At 45.5% G+C, this 11241-nt stretch overlaps 1 protein-coding gene across 1 annotated transcript in view; it reads right to left on the bottom strand.

Annotated features, from left to right (window-relative positions):
- Positions 1 to 5215: 5215 nt before the first annotated feature.
- The window catches only part of LOC107194072 (zinc finger protein castor homolog 1-like), a 68481-nt gene continuing 62455 nt past the window's right edge, over positions 5216 to 11241 (bottom strand). Inside the window, exons 6-10 of the mRNA XM_015583637.1 lie at positions 10310 to 10888; positions 8538 to 10205; positions 7424 to 7522; positions 6128 to 7046; positions 5216 to 5720 (exon numbers count right to left, since the gene is read on the bottom strand). Of these exons, the coding sequence (XP_015439123.1) occupies positions 5216 to 5720; positions 6128 to 7046; positions 7424 to 7522; positions 8538 to 10205; positions 10310 to 10888 (3770 nt within the window). The remainder of the gene's footprint in view (positions 5721 to 6127; positions 7047 to 7423; positions 7523 to 8537; positions 10206 to 10309; positions 10889 to 11241) is intronic.

The raw sequence follows: 11241 nt of genomic DNA, 5'->3' as shown, positions 1-11241 counted from the left end.
TGCTGATTCAATATTCCATTATCGCGGTAAAACACGTATCGATAAGTTAAAAACAGACGATCACGTTCGCGGTTTTTGTTTCGATCCGCCATATTTCATTTTATCGTTCGAACGATGGGGAACGGACCAGCCACCGGTGGTTAATCGCGGGCTAAATATAAAAATGCGCGCACAGTATACGCGACGACAATGAATAACAAAATCGTTCACGCAGCTGTTCTGGTTGCAAAGTGGTTCCTTGTTTGAAGAGAGAATTCGTGAAACTTCTATCGCCTCATCGAACGCGATTTACTTTTGGCCATCGTGAACTGTGCACGATCGGAGCACGCAGAAATTCCTTTCGATGGAATATAAACGTGAAAAATAATCGTTGATATTATCGAAAAGAGAAACTAAACTTGATAATCACCTCATTTATCATCGACTAATATTGTTCTGAACGACACTCGTGATTTTCCACTTCCACGTGTTTCAATGTCACCGGTAAACATTGAACGTTGATCTTGTTAATTTCCGTGAAATCTATATCGGAAGATCTATCGTTAAAATAGGTCGAATCGATCTATCTGTCTCCTGAATTCAACCTCACACGACAGAAGATAATATCTACGTAAACATTTATCTATTTTTAATTACACTCAGATTCTTTCTATAGGGAAATTTGATATCTATTCAGAACACCAGCACCACCCCAGGTAACGATCGACCGGAAACGAAAAGGAAAAAGAACCACCCAGTTCGGTTGCTATAAATATTTTTAATCTTTACTTGTTCGAAAGCAAAATCACAGCTACATAAGATGTGTGGTTCCGGATACTCATTCATAATATAATAATAATAATAATAATAATAATAAATAATATTAATCAATAATTAATAATAATTAATAATAATAGATAAAATTATATAATAGCTTTTATCATTTCTCTTACATCCATACAGCAGGTATTTTAATACTAATGACCGTACGATAGACTCTCTTTCTAAACTTCCTCAAATAATAGTACGTCTTCTACTGGTATACATCTCTCGTTACACTCCTACATACTCACATTCATTCACTCACTGCTGTTCGATTATATAGGCTCGATAGTTATAAGGCAACCTCAGTTCATATCGTCGCTCCTAAACACGTTAAACCTTCCTTTCCTTTTCCCCATCAGCGTCCCCTTCCGTCCCCTCTCGTTCGACCACCCTCGAGTCTCTAGCGATCGTCCATCGATACTCCGTGATCCTACACAAACCCCCTAATAAATATGTTACAAGATGCTTCCTCTTACCTCTCCCTCAACCGTGTGTCAACGTGCACACGGACTTAAAACAGTAGAAAGTGAAAAGCTTCTAAGGCTCGAGAGAGAGAGAGAGAGAGACAAAGAGAGATTCCTTACTATCGGCGGTTTTATGGCACTCGTTTAAAATGGCTGGCCTCCACCCCCTCCCACTGCAGCCACCCCTTAATTACGTCGCTCGACTCCTTTTTCCACGACGTTTTTCTCGCGGTTCCCCGATTCTATCCGATTCCAAAAAACGATTCTTCCACTCGCGATCCTGTCGATTCTTCCTCGACGAGAATCGTTATTTTTCAGGGAATTTAAAAATGGGACTCACGTTCCACGAATTAGAAGATCATTAGGTCGTGAACAACGTTTCGAGAGGAAACTGCTGGATGTCTAGATTCTAGACGATCCACGAGATTTTTCAGTCCGATTTTTCTTCCGAGTTACTTCTATCGTTCCCTTCGTTTCAATCGTTTCGTAGACGTCCTGATCACGGGAAAAGGGGGTGTTAATCACGATCGGGGCCAGGCTGTTCTGAACCCAGTCCGACTTTGATCTACGGAATCGTGGCTGCGCGATGATGAACGAACGACTAACGAATGAAGGGATCGAGAGAGTTGGCCTCTGAGACACTGGGCCAACCCTCGTTTCTCTTTCTGACTATTTAGGAATGTCGTTGGTCGTTCGATTTGTAGGATAATATGTGATTGTTGTGGATTCGACGGTAGATTTCTCGAGAATTATTCAATGGAAAAATGGATCTTGAAGACCGAGCGTCTATGTTTCTAGGCTTGTTTCGATACCGTGTTTCATTTCTTTCTTTGTTTTCGTTTCTTCCGTTTCTAAGGCACTAGTGCTATCTACGATCTTGTTCGCTATAGTTCTCGGTTCTCGTTTTATTGTTCGGTTAATTAGAAAAGATTCGCAGGCGAAACTGCATATGTTTGTCGGAGCTAAGGCACGGTCCTACAAGTTCTTTCTTTTTCAGGGGAAAAATTCTAAAGGCACACTGGCGCGCGTCACACACAGGCACACGCACACTCGTTCCGTCTTTTTTTCTTACGGGATGTACACGGCTCTACAATGGCTCTAGAATTGATCGTTCTCGTCGAAATGGTACGCGTTTCTCGGGTCTTTTTGCATTCGTGGCCGAACCACACCCCCGACGTTACGGTTTAAAAACATTTTTCTGTCGAAAGAAAATTCTGGACAATAAGAAAAAAATCTTATTGCATCTTATCTGAAGCGTCAGGTTTTTTTTAAAATTCTCTGAATAGCACAATTTACTAAAAATATTTTAAAACTTACTTTTAATTTTAAAAACGAATTGCAATAAGACATTGGATCTGGCATATTTTGAATATTTCGATGAAAGCACATAAAATTATTGATTACTACAACAGTTACCAGTAATATAACACGTTTCTTGTACCAACGACAGGTGTGGTTCGAAGGGGGCTGAGTTTCGTGGATGAAAATCGCAAGTGCAGGCCTTTCCCGGGAAGAATTCAAACGTAGTAAAAGTATTTTCACGGGTAGAGACGGTTATTTTCGATAAAGGGTCAAAATTTTCCTTCACGAGCGCCCCTCGACTGTCATTCCCTCGTTATTATTTGAAATATAAGTAGTAGACCTTCCGAAATCGTACGAAACATCTCAAACATTCTTTTTGACGTTACCAAAATCGGTAACCAAAACGACTGTTCAACTCTGGGGCACTCGGAACTGTTCGAACCGTCTCTGAAACCGTGAAAAACGGAAAATAATACAAGTATCGAATGTCGTCGACCATTCCGTTCGGAGTCCCAACTTGGGACTGAAAACGCGAGAAATCCGATCGTTCTCACATGCACATAAGGTCACGCAGGTATTGGACGATCTCTTCGAGCTCAGAGATGGACAAAATCCTTATCCAAGCACAAACAACACTGTTACTCCCTGTCCTTTGAACGAAAATAAGAATTTCAATCTTAAAATCAAACGATACCACTCTCCGAACGAATGAAAAGCTTCCTATAAACTGTCTATTACTCGTTCACGTTGAGTCGATATATCCCAACAAGATGGCGACTCGACGGGTCACGTGACGGACCCCTCGCGCCGCCATCTTGTTTCCTCCTACTGTTCCAAAAAAAATTTCGTAAACACTAAAATCAAATACTTTTAATCGATAAATCAATACTTCTCAAATATCTATACATATCACTGAATACTTTGTTCTCTCCTCGATAGTACAACGATCGATTAAACTATTTTATTTGGTTAGAACAGATTTCCTTTCACGATGAAACACACATATGGTTTGTTACGAAATCTACCATCAACCTGAACGAGCAATACGACTGTACTTTCGTGATCATTTTAAATAAAATATCTCATCCATCTCTATCCGAGCTGTCGCTTTTTATAGTATACCTCGTATATATACTTTATCTCTCGACCCTCCTGGCACTCTGTACACTCGTAATATACACATACTCTTTAGTTTCAACAAAACGTCTCCGTTTTTCTCCACGGAAATCCTCGTTCCACTCTCTGCACGGTCTCGCCCTTGACTGGCAGTCTTTTCGTTTAACTCTCGTTTATATCAATACTGTTCTCGTAATACGATTAACGAAGGCGCGTACCCTCCCGGCCGCGGCGTGTATCCCCCCCAGGAAGCGTGCATAAACATCATGTTTTTCCTTTTAGTACGGCTCGATCGACTCCCGAAAGGACACGTGAAGTTGGGCGGAACGTTAGCGGTGACTTATAAATCGGACGACAATGATCGACGGTTCGACGAGAAGAGAGAGAGAGCAAATTCGATTCCTGTATCTTGTCGTTTCTCTCGATTCACCGTCATCGATCCGTTAATTACACAGACACACACAGGCTCTTTCTACAATAATAATCGTCTCTGAACAGGCCGATGGTACGGTGGACTAGACGCCATATTTAAGAACGATTCTCTCTGCTTTCGATTCCTGGCTCTCGACGACCCTCATCGAACTATTTTCAGTTCTCGAACTTTCTCTGCAAGATCCCCTATCGAGCCGCATTCGAGAGCTCTCTTTTCCATTATGTAAATATATTAACTATCTACTCTAGGACCTAAGTCGCCGCTGCACCGCGCGGAGGGTACACGATACTAGAAAAAGAAAAAGAAACAAAAAAGAAAAAAATACAGGGGGGGGGGTGTCTTTTGCTATTAAATATTACAGTTTGTCTTTTTTCCTTCGCGCTAAAGCTATTACGGGTAGACTCGTCGTCCGTGTTTATTGTCTACGGTTTCTCCGTACTCCTCGTCGGATCACTTCGGTACTCTACGAACATTCCAATTCATGATTGCCTCGTGGTACGTTATCCAGAGGAATTTCTGAAAGAACCTCTAACTTCCATTCAAAGATTCGACGTTTTCAAACGTTCGAATCCTCTTTCTTTCTGCTCGATACTCTTCACGAGGCCAGCATTCAAAGTTTCCTCGGGATTCCAACGGTTCTAAACCCTCCTGCTGGTCCCAGTTTCTCAAACGGTACCGATCACAGTATCCCGAGATACATCGATCATCCACATCATCCATTAATTATCCTCGTAAGTACGAAGTCATCGATCCGTTCGACGCTTCTAGAGCTATCCGATTCATTCTAAACGGCTGATTGATCAATGACTAGCGGGTCTGTGTCGCCCCTAATCATCCAGCTCGTCCAGGAACCACGTTCTTGGGGGGGGGGGGGGGGGGGGGGGGTTGGAGAGTAAAAATTGTCTTTTCGTTTTCCCTTCAGTCCTTGATCAGGTTCCGTCCGTGGGATCCTTATCCTCCAGATCCAGGCCCCCAGTTTCCTTAGTTCCCGAGTTGATCGGGAATCAACGTGTGTTCCTCGAGGAATGTCTACGGGGACCGAACGGTTGTCTTTTCTTGAGCCTCCTCCAGCGATTGGTCGATTCGTGGATCGTCGTTAGGAGTCCATGTGCCTGTATTTATGGGCTGACATCTGCGCCAGGCCAAGCACAGCGTATTGACATTGTAGACAGTGATAGTGGGTCTGTTTCCCCGAATGCTGACACTGGATACCTCCACAAGGCTGACTGGGTGTGAACTTCTGGAAGCCAGCGGCTGCTATGCTGTCCAATTTCGCGTGTTGACGTCGATGAGCGACCACCTTGTTTGTATCCGTGCAGACAAAGTCACACTTTAGACAGTGGAAGTGCGACGCCTTGTTCTGCATCATGCCCAACGACGAAGTGTACGCGCATTGGGCCCTACCGCAGGGCACGTTCGCTCTGTATTGTTGGAAATCACCGCCCATTAGGGTGTCCAGACGCTCGTGCCTGGCGGTGTGTTGGACGAAACGGGTCTTGTCGCAGAACGAGTAGCCACAATCCTGACGCATGCAGTGGAAATGGGTCTGGTGCTCCCGGTAGCCGCAGTGGGTGTACCTGCAGTCTTCATTGAAGCGGAACCTGAAATTAAAACTTGACTGGTTAGGGACAAGAATTATTTGAAAATGATTGTACAGTACAGAATCTTAATAACTTATCACGAACGGGGGCTAGGTAGGAGAAGGACTATCTGGGAAATGAAAAATAAATGTTACATCGAATTGTAATTCGGCATAAATTCCAATAATTCCCGATACCAAATTTTAGGAAGCCCTTCTCCAACGCCACTTTTTCCCCTGGTGGGAGCAGAGTTTGTTTGTCGGTGTACACGTGGAGGGTAATAGGTCCCCGCGGAGAGTTAGCGACAGAAAAGTTATCAAGTGTCTACTGTAATGGGTAGCATTGTGCTCTGAACTTTAACATGTCCCTCCAACACTATTGAACTAAAAAAAAAGTAATTCCAATACAATTGGAAGCAAAACACGAACCTGACGTATCCTTCGGGTACAGGCTCGTCCTTCAGCATCCTCATCGAATGATGCAGCCTTTGCTTCTTTGCTTCAGGGGAGTTGCTATCGGGCGGGGATAAGGACCTCTTGTTCAGGTTCAGATTCGCCGCCAGCGAGGCTAAGGGGTTCTCGTCCCTGGCGGGAGGTAGAAAGTTCGCTGGCGGTAGACCAGGTGCGAACATCAGTCCAGGTGCACCTGTGTACATGCCACCGTGTTGAAGGAAAGGTGGCAACGCCTGGTTCATCAGAGCGATCTGTTGATTCATGGCGGCCATCACGGCCGGGCTGGTGAAATGAAAGCCGTGACTTAGGTCCAGCTCGAAGGTTGTCGGGACTGGGGATTGTTGGACGGTCGGGGGAAGACTGGGCAGGGACAATTGTCCGTTCTCGTTGGTATCTATCACGGAATGGTTCCCCTCGTCCCTGGATATCTCGCTGGGCTCTCTTTTTACATTTGGGAGGTTCTGTACAGCAACGTCAGAGACACATCTCACGGGCTCTATCTTCACCTCCTTGCTCTGGGTCTGTTGGTTCATCTGGCCCAGTGTCTGCTGCATCTGACGCTGCATCTGGGTCTGGAAGTTCTGTATATTCTGGGCCATCTGGGCGTTCTGCGCCATGAAGTCGTGTTTCTGAGACAACTGGGTCAGGTAGTCGTGCTGCAGCTGATTCGGCACCTGGTTCGCCAGATCGTGCTGCTGCTGGCTCAGTATCGCGCCGGTCGAGTGCTTCGCTATGTGAGCCACCAAACGGTCTAATTCGGAGAACGCCTGATTGCAAGCGTTGCAGTGGTAGTGGTTCTTCCGTTTCAGCTTGCAAAAGGGGCGGCTGCAGCTCTGCTCCGGCCCGTAGAGCGTGTGGGGCGAGGCTGAACTGGTGGATGGTAGAACCGGGGACTCTGTAAAGGAAATGGTCAGTGTTTAGAGGGTGCAAGGTGACCGGTGAACGTCGGTCGTGACGACATTGCTGGTACCACAGACGAGGTCCATGATGAACCCAATATCTAGGAGATTTATATCTACTGGGAGCAGAATATTTTGGAAGTATGTAGGTACTTCGTTAATGATACTGGTCCTTGGTCGTCAATTTTTTCTGGTATTTCTATTAAGGCAGCGGAATAGAGTAAATTTCAATTATACGGTAAACTATTTAGGAAAATTGTAGAACACGGATTGATTATGATTGTATTGGGTATATCCTGGCTCTTGTCTGTGTCGTTACTAAGAGAACACGTTTCAAGGCAAGAAATATATCGTCGTCGAAAGAGACACGAACCTTGATGCACGGAAGTTCGCATGGATAGCACGACGCCCGGAAGTGCAGGTTCACTCGGCGGTCCACTGACCGGATAATAGGTGCCTGCCGCCCTCACCACTAGCAACAATCAACCAAACAACCAACACTTCAAATATACCTCCCACTAGAATTACAACCATAAAAAAAAAAAAAAAAAAAAAAAAAAAAAAAAAAAAAAAAAGAAAAAAAATCAATGTACAAACGTAATGAAAACGAAAAAAAAATTGAGCGATGAGGATGTAACGTGTCACTCTATAAATCTCTGCGTATCTCCAGGCTGAAAATATTCGACGTTGTCTTTTGACTACCGCTAACATTTCTTTGACAGTTGAAACGAACTCGAGATAAGTTACTAATATTTTTTGATTCACAAATCACTTAAGAAACATGAATAAGTAATCTGGAATTACTGTATACAAAAACCTTCATCCTATTATAACTTTTTGTACAAAAGGGCTATGCCCGTTTTAGTTACATTAACACTAGAACTACCGACGATAAACGCATATTCGCTTCGAACGGTGGATAAACGTTAAAAACTTTGGAAAATTTAGAAATTTAGAAATCGACTAATTGTTTCACTTTCATATCGTAATAAAAGGCGCAAAAGATCTGAGAAAAAATCTATTGTCGTAACATTTTAAAAGTCTATTGACAAGCCATTTTGACTTGCTTGGTAGTTCTAGTGTAAAACGAATAAATAAATAAATAAATAAATTCACGTGTCAAAGGGAACGCAAAGATTTATAAAACGATCTATCAGATAAGCCCGTGATTGGTCTAAAAAAAAAAAAAAAAAATCCACTAAAAACTGCCACTACGTTTTACCACTAGAAACGGACGCAGCTCACGTGCCAATCCGCGAACATAATCGATCCTTTCGATAAGCAGGTCTGGACCATCGAAAGGCTCGGTGGGTTGTGCTGATGTGTTCAAGATATACAATTAAAGTGCGTGTGTAATATACGTGCAGAAAGGACATGCATCATCTCGACTCTATCGCCTGGCTCAAGTAACTACCAAACAGAACTCTATGAAAAACCGTACTGTACAAGTGCACTGGGTTCGTGTCCACGCGTTAATCCCCACTTACCGGTGGTCTTGCTTGCATCAGGACTGGGAATCTCCGTTTCCTTTTCCTCCATCATCGCCCTGTTCTCCAGATCCTGCACTGTCAAGCATTCATCCGGTTTCTCGATCAACTCCGCGGGATTCTTCACGTGGATCCGTGGTTTAGCCTCATGAACCACCGGCTGAATCTGTGCCTGACACTCCTGAACCAACGTGGATTCATGACCGACAAGTTCAATCTGATCGGTGTGTTGCTTCTCGTGGAAAGTCATGGTCGAGTATCTGACGAACGAGTAGCCGCAATTCGGCCTTGTGCAGTGGAAGTGTCGATTAACACGATTGCTATGGCAGCCCGGTAGCCTGCAATCCACCATTTTGTCGAAAAACGCGAAACCAGGCGGTATGTCGACGTTATCGTGAAAGTCCTTGCTGTGCATCAGCAATTGGTCCGGTCGGTCGGTGGAGAAGTGACACCTGGACTGGGAGCAGTGATGGTGTCTCGTGGACCTGAGCACGCAGGCTGGGTCAGGGCATCCGTCTTGGTTGTAGCTGGAGAATCCTTCCGGTTCGCCAAGGCTGTTCGACGGGGAGATGCTTCCTTCTCGATCCTCCGTTAGTGGATTACTGGACAGAGTTGGGGTCTGAGGTTTGGGTAGCTTGAAACTGGTGAAGATAGCCTGGGGAGAATCATGCGTGTGGGTGGTGGGATCGCCACCCGACCAGATCTCGATCACACGGTTCTTCGGTGGTCTGCCTCGCTTCCGCCTGAACATCGCGTCGATATTGGTCAGATGGGTTAACGTCACGTCGGAGGAGAGGGCGTGGGGAGAGCAGGAAAGGTTCAGCTGTCTGCTGTACTCGTGGATCTTGTAATGTTGAAGACGACGGAACGGTTTGTCGGTGGACAGAATCACCTCGCGACAGTTCTCCCAGTTGCAATGGTAGTGCTTCTCTTTCTCCGCGTACGGGCAATTGTCGTCGCAGCCGCCTTCTTCGAAAAAGGCATCGGTGATGCGTTCTTGAGTTTCGTGCTCCCTGAGATGTTCTCGGACCTCACGAGGGTCTCTTAAAGCGGCGCCACAACGATCCAGGCCGCAGTGATGATGGTCCCTGGCCAGGTGACAGGGACAGTCGGCGTTAGCTGGTACCAGGTAGGCTAATTCTGTGGCGGTCAACTGGTTCTGTTGTTGATGCTGCTGCTGATGCTGTTGTTGCTGTTGCTCGACCGTCACCGTGGAGCTTCCACTCGCAGAGACTGCAGTGGTGGTGGTTGGGGCGGTGAGATCCATCGCTAGATCGCTACCACTTTGAAAGGAGTCGTCTAGTGAGTAGTAGGACGGAGATCCTCTGCCCTCGTTCGAGCTTTCGCCGTTCAAGCTCAGCGAAAGGCTTTGACCACTGAGGTCGTCGGGTGGCCAAGAGCCTGTTGGTCTGACTCCGCCTACGGAACTGATCTGCTTGTACTTCCTGTAGGCTAACTCGGACTCGTGGCGTTCGTGTTTCCGTTTGTGGGAGAACAGCTGACCAGATGAATGGAGGACGTAACTACAGTGTGGTCTTATGCAGTGAATGTGGTTGCAGACGCGAGAGAAACGGCACTGTTCGAAGGGGCAGGCCTCGGATTTCATGAACTTCTTGAAACCGTCTCGGGAGAGCTGTTCGTCTTTGATGTGGTAGGACTTGTGTTTGTCTGAAAGAAGACGATAGGACTTTGAAGCTTAGATGATCTAGGTCGACTAAATCATTCGTAAGTTTGCAGGAACTTCATACGATAAATTTTATTCGATCCCTTACCCATGTCAGCCTTGTTCTTGAAGGTGAACCGACAACCGGCTCGCCGGCAGTGGAAGTGCGTGGTCCGTTGACCAACGAAGGGACAGTGATCGGTAGCGCAACTCTCTGTGGCACGAAATCGCTGGAAACCCTCTTGTATAATGGCCGAATCCTTGCGATGGTAGTTCGCGTGCATCTGCACGTCCGACGTGGATATGTAAACCTTGTCGCAGTTCTCGTGGATGCAATGGTAATGGGTCTGTTTTCGATTGTGGGGACAGGCACGGCCCGGATGTCGTTCCGAGCAGTCGTCTGTCGGCGAATACCTCATGAAACCGTGCTGCAAAGATTCGTCCCGCTTTTTGTGCCACTTGAAATGCCTGATCATCTCCTCCTTTTTCACGAACACCCTACCGCTGCAGTCCAGACAGTGAAAATGCTCGCGACAACCGAGCTCCTTGCAGTACGAGCTACCACACTCCTGGCCGGACGTGTACCGCCTCACGTATCGGGAGTAATCGATTATCGGCTGGGACACCGAGCTTTTCGAGCTACCGATCAAGGTGTCCGCGACCGGCGACATGCTTTGTCTCAGTAAGGCTGAAATCAGAAAAGGCGAATGGCCGTGGTCAGAATCCGTCTGCTGACTGGGTGATTGACCCTCTTGGAAGTTAAACTGATGTACATTGCTTTTTAATAACATTGATATAACTTTTAAAATATCATGTCTATTTGTTTTAATATTTATGTCACGGAGTCGATCAGTTTGGGTTCAATCGAGTAAAATATACAATTGGTCGGTCACAAAACCGTATCGTTTGAAGTAGCTGTTATAATCATTGCTTCTTTGAATCCTTTTCGATTTCATCACGATTTGTTAATGCTACTACGAGTGTTCAGTACTTGTCGGATTAATTACGTTCTTATATACTGAAAGTTTGTCTATAGCTGAG

The sequence above is a fragment of the Dufourea novaeangliae genome, unplaced genomic scaffold (genome assembly GCF_001272555.1).
Source record: "Dufourea novaeangliae isolate 0120121106 unplaced genomic scaffold, ASM127255v1 scaffold21, whole genome shotgun sequence".
NCBI lineage: Eukaryota > Metazoa > Arthropoda > Insecta > Hymenoptera > Halictidae > Dufourea > Dufourea novaeangliae.
The sequence above is the reverse complement of the archived record's forward strand: the minus strand, read 5'-3'. Positions and strand labels throughout refer to the sequence as shown.